General features: G+C 38.0%; 2 protein-coding genes across 3 annotated transcripts in view; one reads left to right on the top strand and one right to left on the bottom strand.

The window, feature by feature from the left end:
- fancm (FA complementation group M) overlaps window positions 1-17,252 on the top strand; it is a 40,380-nt gene that overhangs the window by 3,622 nt on the left and 19,506 nt on the right. For both annotated transcript variants that reach the window (XM_006798521.3, XM_035911011.2), the window contains exons 5-9: window positions 14,907-15,038; window positions 15,981-16,113; window positions 16,270-16,362; window positions 16,538-16,642; window positions 16,917-17,095. In XM_006798521.3, coding sequence (XP_006798584.2) covers window positions 14,907-15,038; window positions 15,981-16,113; window positions 16,270-16,362; window positions 16,538-16,642; window positions 16,917-17,095 — 642 coding nt within the window. The remainder of the gene's footprint in view (window positions 1-14,906; window positions 15,039-15,980; window positions 16,114-16,269; window positions 16,363-16,537; window positions 16,643-16,916; window positions 17,096-17,252) is intronic.
- Window positions 268-11,010, bottom strand: soul3 (heme-binding protein soul3). The gene is made up of 5 exons (XM_006798520.2): window positions 10,414-11,010; window positions 4,129-4,223; window positions 2,737-2,878; window positions 2,440-2,623; window positions 268-2,309 (listed from the first exon to the last, which is right to left on the bottom strand). The coding sequence occupies exons 1-5, from the start codon at window positions 10,652-10,654 to the stop codon at window positions 2,138-2,140; spliced, it is 834 nt and encodes a 277-aa protein (XP_006798583.2). The 5' UTR covers window positions 10,655-11,010; the 3' UTR covers window positions 268-2,137.

Below are 17,252 nucleotides of genomic sequence, written 5' to 3' on the forward strand. Positions count from 1 at the left end.
TGGCAAGGTGTAGAGTAATTTTGTCTGCAGCTACTTTGTATCCAAACAGTTTACGTAGTAAATCTGGAGCTTTATCATCAGCTCATCTGACTCATAAGACTGGGCGTTATTTAATAAAACTAAATTCTTCATGAATATGCCAAAAGCTGCGCAGAGCTCAAGCTCCGTGTATGTCAACCTTGTAAAAACTTAACCAGAGTAGATTTGAAAAGACAGGAGACAAGCACATTTTTATTAAACAAAAAAAAAAAAAAAAACTACAGTAGCTCATGTTGGTACACTTTAATTTTCACATTACATAACACTTTTGTAGAACACTAGAAAAAAAAGAAAAGAAGCAAAAACAAATTAAATCCAGACACTTGCAGTTGCTATGTAACTAGGCTCTCAGAGGGAATACCAACCTACACGTAACATGGCTTTGCAAGAGTTTACACCCTACAGATGTCACAGAGTATCATAGCAATGCTACAATCATTTAATGCAGATTAAAGTCTTTGGATTTGGATGCACTGATGTTAACCGGTTCTTCTTGAGATTAAGACTGGGCAACCTCCCCAACCCAATACCAACTTTCTTAATTGTAATGCTTTCCATTTCACACAATGATCATTTTTACCTTGTATTTTCCTACATTAAAAAAAAGAAAGAAAAAAAGCTACAAATGTTCTGGTAAAAATCCTCACACTGTGATAATTTGGCCAATTCTTTACCAGGTTTATCTCACTGGAAGAGAGATTCTCTTATTTCCAGAAGAGAAAAATCCCTGTTATTGCAAACTGCAGGGTTAGCTGGAGTTCTCAATTAATTTGTTTAATGATTTTATATTAACATATAATGAAGAAAACCATCCATCTCTTTATAGACTCCTCTTTTGATAGAAGATGAGTTTAACTGAATCAGAATTGCGCCTTCTATTTTTATCACAGTTATATTTTTTGTTGTGTATCTCTTAACGAGTCTCTACTCAGCAGCAGTAGTATTTGCAATTGTTAGTGAATGATGACTAATACTAACAAGTAGGTTTTTGTTTATTTTTAAAGCACAAAAAGAGGTACTTGGGTAAATACTTGTGTGTGTACAAGACCTGAAACATGAGGAATGCGTTACACTGCATTATTTTCTTAAGAGAAAAGGATGTATATAATCTATAAGTACTGTATGATTGTCATTCATCAAAAAATAAATAGATATATATATCTATCTATCAGTGAGTGTTTCAGCATTTGGTTTGTAGAAGTGATCTGTGTGTTACCCCCTTGTCCCATAGATTTACATTCAAGTGTAAACACACACGAACAAGTTACGTTCAAAAGTGCTTGTTTTCTAAATTAACGTCACCGTTTGTGTCAAGCTTATTTATGGTTAAAGCCACTAGTTCAGGTCAAGATGGATGCTGCAGAATCCCCTCCTAAACTTTCATCAACTGAACGCACCTAGATTGGGTTAGGTTAGTGGCCCAGGTACTGCCATGTTGTTATGGTTATCTAATAAATATTGCACTTTTTGCTGAATATGCAGAATATGCTGTGTGACTGTTATCACAAACCTATAACCTGTAATGAAGTATGTAATCCAGAGGTAAAGTAACAGTGGATCAACTGTGGCAGAGCTGTAAATACCTCAATAAGCAAGAGAATGATGGCGTCATTCCATAACAAGACATTGTGGCTGTGCAACAAAAAAGAAGGGAGCATAATAAGGCTGCATGTCCACCATGAAGCCTGACTCCTCTGCAGATGAGCAGGCCGTTGCATGTTTCTGACACCACTTAGTGGGCAGTGTGCTTAGGAAAAGGTTGTTAGCCATCTTTAAGCAGGAGTAAATGCTACGCTTCAACCTATCATCTGAGTAGTGTTCACAAGACTATGGCAGTGGTTGAGTTCAGTTCTTGTGTGTCAAATGATCTAACTAAAATGAACAGAAAGGAAAACTGACTGAGGTTGAGCTTGTTGTCATTTAAAGATGAAACCAGACGGTTCTGGAGTGTTGCTAGGCTGGTGGTCATTTCAGGTAGTAGTGGTGATGACTGACGACGATGTTGCACCTGAGGCTGTAGCTAAGCTGGGGCAGTGTTAAGGGAGTCTTTATGAAGGTTAAGGGTCACAAGTAGGATGCCACGTAATCCCGCTCTCCCTTAGCGCCGCTCTAAAAACCAGATTTCATTCTGACGGTTGCTGTGAGCAGGGTTGGTGTAGCCGGCCACGATGAATGAGTCGTTGACACACACTCCTGGAGACTCCAGCAGCTCGGCCAAGGTGCTTATCTGGTTTATGATGGTCACTTCATTGGTGGGACCGCTAAAGGCTCTGGAAGAGGGAAGGAGTGATCTATAAGTGTAAAACTAAGCACAAATTCTAACCTTAATAATCACTTACTGTAAAGTCAGTAACAAAGGGAGGGAGCTCATTTAGAAAAGATTTTTTTTAAGCTACTAACCTCGTATATACAACAGTGGCAGGCCAGATCTCAATGACAATGTCACTGTCCTGAGGTTGGGGGGGCTGGGCCTGGTGCTCAGTGGGAAGGTAGTAAGCCACAGTGACATCAGGGGACATTACAGAATGATTCTCATCTGTCCGCACCACTGTTACAATAGGCAGCGTCATGCCCAGATAGTCACCTACATGTAGAAAAAAGCAAAGTATCACTGTCAGGCTGATATAAGGAATAGCTTAAATCAGCTTGCCAGCCTCTAATCGTATGCGTAAAACAGTCTCTTGCTTCCAGACTCACCTAAGGAGTTGTGTTGGCAGATGTATCTCATTATCCTCATAAAGCCATAGCAAATGCTCTGTTCATACGTCTCCTCATGCATTATTATACAAGCCCAGTGACCCTTTTCATAGTGGCGTTTCTCATACAGGATCTCACCACACTGACAAAGAAAACACAGAGACAAAAACATAAACATCCTAGGAATACTCTGGTAGACGGAGCAAAGGTTTTGACTGCTGTGGACACGAATGTCTGCAGATCTGCATATTTCACGAAACCAAGTACAGTGGTTGGCCTTTTAAGCGTACATAAAAGTAGCACGTCTTGTGAATATTAAATACTTCAAATCAAAATTATTGGTTTTACCCACATTTTCTTTCCTTTTTTTAAATAAGGTTACAGGTTTTACAAAGGCAAATTATGCACTCAGGTTTTGTTTCTTTTTTAATTGAGTCTTCACTAAGCTTTCCAAATAAAATTAACCTCTTATTTACTACAAAACTCCCTCAGTTCTATTCACTTGGGTTTTTTTTTAAACTTGTTCTTAAATGCATAGGAAACTTTTCTTAAGCAGGTACAACAATCTTATTTTTCTTCGCTTACGGTTGTGCGATCTGTAAATCTAAAATCAACTTAAAATGACAGCATGTTTTATGCCAGGATTCAGGAAGGAAACTGGACTCTGGATGTTAGCAAAACGTGTGATTTACAAGGTGCCCAAAACTGCTCTAAGAATAGCGTGCCGTGACTGCCCTTTGTTTAACTGGAGTCTCCGGCCAAGTTTTAATGAACTAATTAACTCAAGTTAAACCAATTAGCCCATTTTATTTATACAGTCCACAAAGGACTTTAAACAGCTTTGGGTGACACGATCACTTTGACAGAAATAAAGATCTGACCCTCACACAGAGAAAACATGTACGTGACTGTAGATTGACATTTGTGTTTTTGTTTTTTATTGGATATCTGTAGAGAGGAGTCGTTTACATGTAGGATTTATTTGTACAAATCCTACATGTGTTGTAGTACAATTTGTAATTCAGGTGTAGTAATAATAATAATAATAATAATAATAATAATAATAATGTCAGACTTAAATATATAATTATATTTACATAAACTTGCTATGAGCTTAATCATGTTTAGGTTTATTGACAAAAACATGGCTCCACTGTATTAAGTAGTTTACAGTCTTTCTTATGTAGAGTATACTTAACTTTTTGATGGACTCTTCAAATACTTGGAGGAATATTCAAGTCTATTTCTCAGTGCACATATGTTCCAGTCCTTTAAACTGGGTGACCTATTTGGCAGCTGCTCTCTTTTGTCATTTATGCAGAACATTAAAATGTATAGGAAGATGGTGATTATATCCATTTCCCTTGATAAAGTAGTAAAAGTCAGTGATACCTTCTCTTTGCGTCCAAGGAGGGTAAACGGGACCTGCTCTCTGTGACTGCGTCCTTGGTTATTGGTGCTTAGCTGTTGAATGGGTTCTGCCATATCTGTCAAACAGACAAACATAACCCGTTACACACCAAAAAACATGTCTATAAGATAGTTTGTAGCATGTTCGTGGCAGTTAGATACACCCAACTGAGCCTGTGTACTGGGAATTCAGTAACAGGCTTTTTCTTGATACCATATTCGGCCTTCCATGCTAAGAAAATTAAAATGCATTAATAAAAATGTGTATAGTCACGCAACTCCCTACTATGATGTCCAAATAGTACATATTATCTCTTGCATTGTATAAAAATGTGCAGTGTGCCCTCTTATCTGTGCGAAAAGTCCTCAGTTGCAGTAATCTGTTGGCTGGCAGTGTTGTTAGTTTGAGGGAGAAAGTGCTGCCAGCTGGAAAGAGCATTGTGCCAGGATGTTGAAGAGAGTTATGTTTATTAGAGCTGATGGAAGGGAACATTGACTAAAGCTGCCCAAGGCCAGGTATAGACTGGTATTAACTGAGAGAGACTACAGCACTGGCCAATGGTTTTGAAACCTTATTCACCTGCTCTTTTACAGCACTAGAGATGCCTTGGCACTTTGCAGTATTTTATGCTCATTCATTTCATTTAGTTAATTTATTAAACAAACAGAAAATTTATTGCAAAAAAACAAACAAACAAAAAAGACTAGTGTACACTCTGCTGATTACAACTACCAAAGGGCTACTTATCCTCAAACTTAACATCACTACAGAAATGAACAATCAAACACCAGGCACTTAAGGTGAATCCAATTCAATCACATTTTATCACTCAATATCATAAGGGGAACAAGGTCAGAGACATGTGTGTTATTTAGGGGATCAATTACTTGGCAACAGAGAAAGCAGACTGATGCACGTAACAGACAAAGAGTGTCTAAATATTTAGTAGGATCTCATGAAACGTTACGCTGTGCAGTCCTGACAAAACGGTTTTGGCATTAGCACCACTAAATTTCTAATTAATTGCCAATAAAAGTTTTTGTAGCTTATGAAATCCTTGTTTTTCACTAGTTATGCAAAATGAAGTGGCAAAGTGCATTTAAAAACAACAACAACAACAAAAAAAGAACTTTATGCTGCAGCCAAAACAGCAACTGTACAGACAGGTTTCTTATTTACAAACATTACTGAGGGAACAAAAGGGAACAAAACTTCTTTGGTAGTCAGTCACCAGATTGTAATCAAAGTAAATATGCCATTTTTCAACATATGTATATATATATATATATATATATATATTTTTTTTAAAAATTCTTTGTCGTTTTGCAGTTTCCTCATTAAATAGGTAACCAGATTTAGGAGCAGGGACCCAGAATGAACAATAAAATGTTTTAATTTCTAAAATTTTATCTACGACAGCCTCGCCCCCACCCTCACCAACACACGTGCAGGCATGTACTGCTTGCACAATCAAGCAAACTCATCAGTTTCAATTGCAGGACTTCCAAAGCTTCTCAGTGTTGACGCAGAACAGTCAACACAAATGCTTGTTTTTGTACCTGAGCTGTAGTCACGTTCCACTCTCAGTGTGCCTGCTGTTCCACTAACCTCCCCTTGTAGTTGCCAATTGTACATACATAACAAATTGCAACTTGTTAATCAAAACTATTTCATCACTTAAACATTTGTTATAAAGCATCAGGCTAGACTCAAATGAGGATGTTTGGCTGGAAGCAGGCCTGAGCAATTAATCAAAAATGAATCAAAGCCGACAAGAACCTCTAATCGATGTAATCGTGCCCATGTCATTGTTGCTTTAGTTATTTTGGTTTTAAATTCTGTTAATATGTCCCCCTATTATGTACTGTATGTGTTGCTGGACCCTTGTCCAGTCTGTGACATGGAAACCTCATGGAGGAAAACTAAAATCTTGAGTGGACTGGGCAACTCCAGCAGCTTGCACCAAATAAAAATGCCTTGTCTGTTCTTTGGACGCATTTTTGGCTTTACTAAAGATCACAGAGACCCCAAAAACACTGCACAAAAATAGTTTCAGCAACTGAAGTTAGTATTAACTTCAAAAACTAACTACTAACTACTAAAGTTGTTGTAACAGAAGTTACAACAGCTTTAGTACAAACCTAGTAAGACCACTGCGTGTGCCACATCCTTCATTGTCATATTAGATAAGCTTGGAAAAACAGCCATAACTACTGAATTTGTTTTGTTTTTCTTAAATTTCATTTAAATTTGTGTTATACTGTCAATCTTAAGGGACACTATGGCATGTCAGTGATCAGCTTCGTTCTTTGGATAGTCACTGATGTAAAGTTAAACACACCATGCAGTGAGTATTGAGTGAGCTCAAACTGGCATGAACATTCATCTTGTTTACATGCTAGAAACTCTTCATCCCTCCATCACAGCTGGTTATATCTGCTCTCTTGACCTCATTTTACTCTTCAGTGAGTCAATTATCATCTTTGTCTCCAGCATGAAAATTACAGTCTAAAGGACTTTCCTGTAGTGACAGCAGGGTATCCTGAAAGAGTCGATAAAACAAACAAACAAAACCTCTAATGAAACTGGTTGCTATGGATACCAGTTACAATATATTGATCAATGATGTGTTCATTCACCAGCTGAACATTGGCCTACTGGAAAATAAGAAGTGATTAAATGGTGCCATTGGCCAAGGTTTATCCATTATGGCGCATTGCTTTTGATGTCATATCTTCATAAATCTCTGTCACTGAACTTGTGTGTAACTGGCTGGAAGGTAAGTGAAGAACAACAACAACACCCCCGGGTGGGGGGGGGGGGGGGGGGGGGGGGGATGCTGTTGTCAGCATCGGGCATTTTAATAATCTGGTTACTGGTCAAATTATTACTATTTTAAAACAGCAGCACTGGTCTCAGTCCCAATTAGAGCAAGGCAGTTTACTGTGGCCTAGGCTTGTCCCCTTAGTACTACAGTGAGGCCACAACCTCAGTACCAGCATAGGCAAGGTATTTAATCCCCTCTGAGTCAGAAAGGCCCAGCAAGTGATTTTGTCCTCAATTAGTGCTGCGGTCAGGGAACAGAGGGAGGAGGTTGTGCCAGTCTGTTACTGGATTCCCTAAGGGCAGCCAAAGAGACAAATAGCAGATGGTTAGAAACTAAATGATTGGGTATCTAAAGGTGATAGTAGATGATTAAATTCTTTTAATTGTTATAAAATATAGTTTTCCTAAGTACATCAAATTTTCTTAAGCTCCTTGCCACCACATAATATTTAATAAAAACAATTACTTTTGTTAAATAATTTGAGTTACACATATACTGAAGTATAGACATGTAAACTGTATTCAGCCTAAAAAAATCCATGTATTCTGACATACAGAGGCTGAACTAATAAGAAGCCTGTGATTTGGTTTAGTGCCCCATAGGGCAGGTTTTATTGCTGTCGAGCAGGAATTAAAATGCTGAAGTTTAACTTATCTCAATAGGCTTATTGTTCAAGTCTCTGTCTCCAAGATCTGCGATCACCAGTGACTTGAAAGACTTCTGAGTACGAGACTACTGTTTTTGTTGTCGGCTCCTGCCGAGCACGTCTGAATTCACATGCTAAAATCAAACTTAGAAAACTACAAGTTTGCAACATTTGTTAGTAATCAGCAAAGCAGAATGAACTGAAAAAGGTAAGATTGCATTTGGTTGTTTTTTTTTTTTGTTTGTTTGTTTTTTTGCATAGAGCAATTCTGAGCACGCCTGCATAAAACCCACAACCAAATGTAATCTTACCTTTTTATGTTTTAACCAGATCCAAAGGATAATGATGAAGACTGTAGTCATGGCTAAAGATTTTGGGAATGGGACCACTGCCAGAATTAATTTTTAATTTATCTGAATACAGGGTTTTGAAACTCATGAAATCCTTGTGAATGTTCTTCATTTGTGCAGCTGCCAAATTCTTTTTACGCTGTTATTAATTAGGGTTTTGTATATTCAATATTAATTGCATTTGATTTAAAAAGTGGTCAAGGCACAAACAGGAAAATTCATGGATTTCTATCAACTAAAGTTCCACAGACTTGTTGCCTTTACTGGACAAACCATTTTAACTTAGTCATCCTGCATTCTGAGCCAGGAAAAACCAGGCAATCCAATAGTTTTCCAAATAAAATAATGGAATGAATTGAATCAGTGACTAAAATAAACCGACCCTCTTTTGCCAATTTGGTGTCAGAATTAATATTCTCAGTGGTTAATACTTTTAAGTTAAACACAAAGTAATGTTGCAATTTAAAATTACATCTAAAGACTGTATGAGGCATGTGTGTTTGTGTGCGTTTTGTGCCGGACATGCTATGTGAAGAACAGTTTAATAGGACATTCAAATCAGACTCAGCATCTCAGTTGTTGGTTAAAACCTAAAACCATGAACAAGGCATTCTTGAGCAACCCTGATTACATTATAAACACTTTGTAAATACATCATGCACACATAAAAACACATTTGCATATGGACCAACAACTATGTTGTGGTCGTGAATATAGAGCACACTCCTTAGTTCATCTCTCACCCTTCTGCTCGTCTAACTGAGCGAGTAAATGAACAAGGAAATAAGAGTCCTACACCTGCATTGTTTTGTATGATTTCAAAAATTGTTTTACATATATAGCTGGTTATGTGTGTGTATCACCGTTTAACAATTGGTTTTCGGTGTTCTCTCTTTTCCAAATTTCAGGAAAAAAAAAGACGTTTTTTTTCTATCAGGTCCAGGTATGACTGAAAATTTTTATTTGTGTTCATAAAGCAACGCAGGTGTACCAATGCACAAGTAAAAAACTGCACCTATCACAGCCTGTGGCTGAACAGGGCACAAGGAAACAAAACATTGTTAAGGAAATACTAGTGACTGTAAACAGAGTTGATCATTGTGGGTTAACAAAGTGCAAATCTGTTAGCTTTATTTCATGAATTCTATGTCAGACATATCACACATATGGTTATTGTGAGGTTAAAAAAAGGTCCATTGTGAAATCACAAATACAGTCAAGCTTATGTTATGATTCTTTGTTTTTATACTTCTGTAACCTTACCGAGTTATTCTCTAACAGGGATATAGTGCTGAATCAAGCAAATATTATGTATAAAACCCTGTTAGGCACATCTAACAGTTTGAGTGGCAAATGTGTCTGTCTAATTTGCGAGTGTACACTTTGTATTTCCCATCAAAACAAAACAGCCTGTCATCTGCCATCAACCACACAATTTGTTTTTGTCTGATGACCAACAAAAAAAGTAAGCCAAAGCATCTCTATTAATCTTAACACACACTCTAATATTACTATATTTACTACTAGATCAAACAGGCTATTACTACATAAGTATTAGATCTGTTGCCCTGACCTAATACTTCTATCATAATATCACAGTGTCTATAATGTTGCAAACCAATATTATGAATATTTTGAGTTGTAAGCAGACAGATGTATATGCTGGACTGTTTTATGTGCCATACATGGTCCATGATTTTGTAGCAATAGCTGAGCCTTACACACCATTTATTTGATGTGAATAACTCACTATACTCACTGTGCCCCCTGTGTAAGAGTTAAGTGTGGCTTTACTATTGTGACAGATGGACTATTTACTCAAGCAGGCCAAAGGCATAAATCTGCAAATATTCAAGCATAAAAAGTAGTAGCCATTAAAACAACAGATTTTAAGCCCTATACACTAAATCTCTTACTAGGGATCCTGGAGGCCCCATGGGCAAACTGTAGGAACCACAACTCTGTGTGCCTCCTATTGCTTTTCCCATTTAATTACAATCCTTCTGCCCGCAAGTGTTTTTAGTTTTAGCATGCATTTATTACGTTCACATTTTTAAACTAATTTACAAATTTTACAAGGTTTTTGTTGTTTTTGTTTTTACGAACTAAACACATGCTTGTCTGAAATTAAGAAATGTTCTGGCTGGAACAGGTTTGTCTATGTCCCTAACCGGAATCTAGGTCAATGTACGTGGATCCTTCAACAACAAAAAAATTGTGTGCCAAAATTAAACATCCCTTTAGCTGTTGTTTTGACTTGTTTGCCGCTCTTTCTATCTCTCACATTAAAGTTGATAAAAGAAACAGGAAGAGTAGGCTACTAAAACTACGAGGCTAAAAGCCAAGGTGTATGTCAGCTACGTTGGCATGTACCTTTTTTGTTTTTAACAATTCCCCAACATCATTTCTGTATATAAGTATAGATATATATGTATATTTTCACCTTGAGAAACTTCCACTTGGTGTCCCCTCGCTACCTCCTGCCAGTAATGTAGCAGGCGGTCTGGATTTTCGTCTTCCTCCATGGTCTGGCCTTCTTCGAGACTCCCATTGCCAGAGTCTGAGGGCTGGTCCTCCGAGAAAGACTCCAGGTCCTCCAGTGTGATCATCCCGTGTCGGTCGGGGCCGCTACCGTCTCCAGTACTAGGACCGCCGCCACTCATCTGGCAGCCACCTCGGTCCATTTTTTTCTTTGTAAAATTGCCTAGTACCTAATGATAAAACTGTCTCAAATTAATGGACAAAAGAATAAATGCTTAACAATCGTCCGGAACGACGATTTGCTCAAGCGCTAGTCTTCTTCCTTCTACGCGCCGCGTTGTTTTTGCTTGTCCAGATTAGGACAACCTTTACTTTATGGTCGACAAACCAGGCGCTGCTAAGCTTCACCCGATGCACATAGCCATGTTTGCATAGCAGACTTATATACGACTTAAACGACGCATTTTCTTTCACCGGGAGCACTTTAGAGCCGCTGAAAACAAAAAAGTCGACGTCTCTTTCGCTCGTGCGGAGCAGCGTGACGCTTCCCTTGTTGTCGCCGGAGGTCAGCGCTATGTTTATAGAGATGAGGGCGGGCTGTAAAACCACGTGATCTGTGGGCTCCCACAACCCCCACCTCCTCTCCTCACACCCACCAAGACCCCGTACCCTTACATATCTCACCCAGCAGTTTACCTAGAAAGGTTTAGCTAATGGCAGCATTAAAAAATGCTTTTTATAGTAATTTTCAAGTCCGTTTGTAGCTATTATTTACTAATTAAATAATTAACCTTGGAGTCTCTTTGTGAAGTAGCTATGTAATTAGGCTATGTATTTGTTGTTTGCTTGTCAAATAAGCTGCAAGCAATTTTCCCCCTTATTTTCAGTTAATTCTAAAATTGTTTTCTTGCTTAATTACAGAGTTTTTTCTGTAAGTTATCTTGTAGTCCCCTAAGGACATGGTCACAGCATGTAGCTTGATTGTGACTGACCATGACATCAATAATTTCAATTACAGTAGCCAAATTGTATTAAAACAGAGCAAAGCCGGGAATTTTTTCATTTGAGAAACTGACATTTTAACTGACCTTTTAGGAAGAGAAGATGCATTTCTAGCATACTGTTGTTCTTTTTATTTTTTATAAAATGTATTCCTTTCACTTTAAATTATACTTGTTCTTTTATTTCAGTTACATCTTGATTTGGTTACATTTTGGTTATTTTTTATGTACATATACATTTTTTAGTTAAAACCTATGTCTCCCCTTTTCTATTAATCATTCAGAAAAAATGCTTTCTAGATTGGTATTTAAAATGTTCTACTTGTGTAATAAACTTCCATTCACTGTCAGCTTAAAGGATCATATATTTTAATGTATTTTTCTGTCACAGTAACAGCTTTGCATTTCATTATTGTGTATTTTTTTTTGCATCCAAATGCTTAAAGAAGTTAATGACATCCTTGACCTTAAGAACACAATTTTTCGGCCTGCATTTACATCTTTGCCCGTTTATTTAAAGCAAACTATAAAACCTATAAAAGAGTCATAAAAATGTATTTTAAATAGTAATCAGTTCTTTTCTTTGCTAGATCTTTTTAATAATTATTTTTAATCTGTAGTCTTTCGACAGATTTTTTTTTTTATTCCCAGGCAGTGGATTATAAGCACACGCGAACTTGTGCGCTAGGGGACTGACTAGGCAGGATTTCCTCTGATCTGTGTCACTGCAACAGCCAGCCACCATGCTGCACCCTTCAACAGGCACGTACAGAGGATATTATATAATCTACTATAGTTGGTGTGGGAGGGTCTGTGTAAATACACTGAAAGACACACCTACAATGCTCTACAAGAAGGGAGTGGGGTGGGGTGGGGGGGGGGGACCCGTGGCCCCTCCATGGCTGTGCCTTTCCACCTACACAATCACTAGTTTTGTCTTTTCCCTTAAGTCTCTTTATTATATGCCATCACAGACAGATATGGATTCACAACAGCAGCCTTGTAGCAGCAGTCGCCTCATCAGCTGTCACATGGTTAACCATACTGAAGTGTGTACTCTTCATTTAGCAGCTGGTTCTTTTCTCTTTAGACTTATTCAAAAGTGTCAGTGATACTAAGGCAGCTTTACTATGCACACAAAAATACAGACACAGAACTCTTGACATACAGACACACAAACACACCATGAAGACCTCCTCGTTGTTTACATGACAAAGTGAGAGTTCAGTTTAGTATAGGTTATGTTATTAATAGCTGCCTATAGACAGACTTTTTGACAGATTCCTCACGTCACTTAGCTCCATGGCTCTCAACCAATCAGCTGGTGGAACCCACAGAGCATGCTCATTGAGATTGTCAACTACATTATTGTCAATTGGGCCAAGCTCTTTTTTGCTAGCACTAGATAAATCAAAGTGCAATGTCTACACCATCTTTATATTACTATCCTTTAGAAAACATTTATTTCAGATAGCATTTGCCATATGATCAAGTTGCTAAATGTACATATGAAAATATATTTTAAGTTTGCATTCCCAGTTTCCACATTTAAATCAGAAAATGCAAATCAACACCTTAACCTTTACCTCCAAAGTAATTCTTTCGGCAAAGTAAATCACTGGATACCCTTGGAAACAAACTAGTGCTGACACTAATCATAAACTGAGGCCAGGATTTGCATTGATTTCTACACAAGAGGAGGTATAAATAATCAGACATATTACTTTCAGAGTAGACACTTTTCTTTCAGCACATTCTGTTATTTCACTTCACATTCCAGGCAGCCTAAAACAGTGACCTCACTAATCTGGTTCTGACTAATCTCATAATCTGGACCTGACCGCTGTGTACACATTTCCACACTGAGCTCCACCTGTCAGCCTACAAGCTGGTTGCTGCTAGCGGTCCTTTCTCTTGACATGTAAAATAATAAGAAAATATCTTATAAGTAAGAAAGGGACACACAGCAGCTACAGTAAGAGGTGCAGACACAACTTTGTTCTTCACTATCTTTACATTGATTGAATATCAGTGGAATGTCATGAATGACTAGGATTGTTGTCGACACTAAATTTAATTGCAATCAATAAGTTGTTCAAGCATCTATGGTGGATGCATAGATGAAGTAAGAAAATTATCATACCTTCTAGTGATTCTAAAAAGTTCTGAGAAAAACATCTGAGCTTTTAGCTTCTGACATTAAGCCTGCATTGTCGGAAACCCCATGTTTTGTGTTCATCTGTCATTTTGCTCATCATCTTGCAGACGATATACTAAGATATCACAGTAAATGAAAAAAAGGGGAAAAGGCTGTAAAACTGTTTTATCCCCAGAGTGTTTGTTCATATAAACAAGCAAATCCATCATTGGCTCCATCCTTGTCATATTGCAGGTAGATTTCATTGTAACTATTAATAGAAATGCCTACAGCATTTTTGCTGCCCATCTGTACTCAGTACTACATTGAACATTACAGTACTACCTGAACTGTGCAATTATATCTCCATCCAGCACCCATTTTTGAATTTTGATTTAGCTTTAACCACCTCACCTAATTCAAGTGGTTAATTGAGCTTAATAAGAAAAAAATCCCGTGTGACATACATTTTGTGAAACTAATATCTATCGATCTATATAGATATAGATATATACATATACATATACACACACATATATATTAATCTCAGAGAAACAGGTTGTCGTTAAGGAGATATGGGGCATGGCCTCAGCTCAGTTCACTCATAAAGAGTAAATCTTCATTTCTGGTTCGTTATCTCTTCCTGGATTCTGAATGTTTGCCATCTGCTGTTTGATTTGTGTTGTTAAACTATGTGCCAAACCCTAAAAGATGTTATGAAACTGGCATGTAGTAGTTATAGGAAATCTGAACTGGTTGTTAATAACATTTTCACCTTACAATACCTTTTATTTACTTTGTTAATTTTGATGCTTGAATGCCCTAAAAAACAAGAAAAATTGCTTGCCATGTGTTATATAATTTTGTTTTTAGACACTAGTTGACTCCACCGGGTAACCTACTTTTTTCCAGGGTAATTTTGTTCCATTCACTTTGCAGAGTTGCTTTTCCACCCAGCTGAAATTGAAAATGTAAGGACCCAGCCTCCCATTATCCACGGTCATGAGGATGAATAGATGTTGGTAAAATTGTCTCTTGGAAAAACCGCTTCAATCTGTTTTCCCATTATAAGAAAACAAGGACAGGGGAGATGAGAAACACTTCAATGCAATTTAGTGTTAAGAAGTCAGACTTTCATTTAGTCTGTGTGTGAGGCTGTTTATCAGTAGAACAAACATCTGTATGTTCCTGGATGTACCTTTCAGCTCGGGGTCACTAGGATGCGACTAGTCAGTGTTATGCATAATGCCCCCCTCAAAGAACAGGAAGTGGCCTACAATTGATGACCTATATATGTGTTTGCCTCCATTTGTCCAGGTGCTGGAGAAATTCATGTCTCGTCTGGTCCAGAACCGAGTGATGGGCCACAAGGATCTGCGGACTCTTACCAAATACCAGCTCATTCTTGCCAGGGATCAGTTCCGAAAGAATCCACCATCACACCTCAAGGCATGTAATGACTGTGCCCCATTGTGGTATCTACTGTCTGCTGTAATATATAATTTTACATGATATGATACACAGGTTTTTACATCTGCTAAGACCCATTTTAAGAAAATATAGGGCCTTGAAACTCGAGACATGTAGCCAGCTATCTAATGATTTAACAGTGAATGGATCTGTTATTCTGAATATTATTTAATAATCAAGTTGCTAATCTTCATTTACAAGAATATGGAAAGAGGGTAGCCTGTGGTGATGCATTTACAGAGAATTATCCCCCTTGTCTCTACAGAGCTTTATCATGACTTTGTGCAGGACTTTGTGTTTATCTGTCTGGCTTGCAACTTTAATGCTACTTTGATTCACTGTCATTTCCTTTTCATAATGCTCCAGTAGGCAGCTGTTTCCAGTTAAAACACTGTACCAAAACAGGCATACGGGGGGAGTACCAAAGAAAAAAACTAAGCACTTAGCAGATGCTAAGAGACAATGTTTCCCTCAGAAACTACTAACACCAAGAAGAGATTTCAAAAGATAGTGAACTTGGGCTTTTATTTGCAAAACGAACAGAAACACAACTCCAGATAAAATTAAGTGCTGTTGTGTTGCATATGTAAATAAGTGATTGATTGCACGGCAAAAGGTTCAGCATATATACTTCCAGTTGCTGACGGTTATTTAGAATAAGCCGGGGCTGAGGTGTGCTGGACGATAGTCTTTGGTTCAGTGGAGAAAGAAATCCATTATTCACTTTGTTAGTGGAACATTTTATATACTCAATTTTTGTTTAAAAAAATATTATTACTGCAGTTGAAGAAGTTATGGACGGTTTTATTTTTCATACTATTTTTCCGCACTTAATGGCCAAATATTATATTTATTTTCTTTCACTGTCACTCTGATCCCACATTGGTCTCGTGAAGTCACACAGCCTCTTTCACTCAGCAGGGTCCACAGCAGGGAATGCTGGAGGGCGACTTTGCCCTTTGCATCAGCCTGTACCATGGCTACGAGCTGCTGATGCAGATGGGCCTCCGATCTCTCTTCTTTTACATCCAAGGAATCATGGATGGATCCAGAGGTCAGTCACCTCACCTCTAACTTTTGCAGTACATTTCTTAGCCCTTTATCCAAACAATATGTTGAGTCAGAGAACAGTAACCTTTTGAACGCCACATTATCCACGGGTGGAAACAAGTTTTTAACATCAGGCCTCTCCTTGCTTTGTTTGCCTCAGAGATGTCCAGGGCCAAGAACGAACTGCAGAGAACTCCCACGTTCATGGATCTCTACAAAGAAATGGAAACTATGTTTATGAAGCCATCTGCTGGTATTTAAGTTTTTATTCAATTCACATAACTCACATATTTGAGCCTGTTATGTAGCCATAAGAAGAGTTTTAATATCTTAATTTACTCTGATCAGTGATATTTTCTATTATCACAAAAATACCTGCTTTAAAATACAGTAAAGGATCCACTACTTTGGTTTCACTGTTTTTGTAGGTCCAGATGAGCCATTCATTTACAGCCACCCCAAACTGGAGAAACTGGAGGAGGTTGTGCTGCAGCATTTCAGACTGTGGGCTGAGAGCTCAGCAAACAATAACGGTGATCTACTTAATATAGCACTGCTATGCTGTGACTCACACATGGGTTCAAGCAGAAATGTGATATTCTCTTCTAACTACATCATGTTTTGGTTGATTATCGTTCTTTCTTGAGGTCGGGTTGACCTGAGCATATTTAATTTCAAGAAGATCACAGAACAAAGCATTCCTCTGTCTGAATTAGACTGTCATAAACGTACAGAAAGAATTCAGCTCAGGATTACTGAAGGAATTTTTTATTCAGTCTGTTTCTCTTCTGTGTCCTTGATGTCCAGGTTCAGGTCCTCAGGAGGTAAGCACGCGTGTGATGATCTTTTCATCATTTCGGGAGAGTGTACAGGAGATCGCAGCCATGTTGAACCGCCATGCTCCGCTGATCAGGGTCATGACATTTATGGGCCAAGCTTCAGCTGGGAAGGGGGTCAAAGGCTTTACCCAAAAGGAGCAACTGGAGGTAGACATTTTTTTAGACAGTAAGACAAGTGTTATTAATGTTTTGAGGCACAGACAACTGCTAGGCAGAAGGAAAGGCCAGGAGAAGATTAATTTATGTAAATGACTGAAGGAGTACACAAAGAGGGTGGTGTGACAGAGAAGGATGGTAGGGATAG

The sequence above is a fragment of the Neolamprologus brichardi genome, chromosome 19, assembly GCF_056152115.1.
Source record: "Neolamprologus brichardi isolate AB-2024 chromosome 19, ASM5615211v1, whole genome shotgun sequence".
NCBI lineage: Eukaryota > Metazoa > Chordata > Actinopteri > Cichliformes > Cichlidae > Neolamprologus > Neolamprologus brichardi.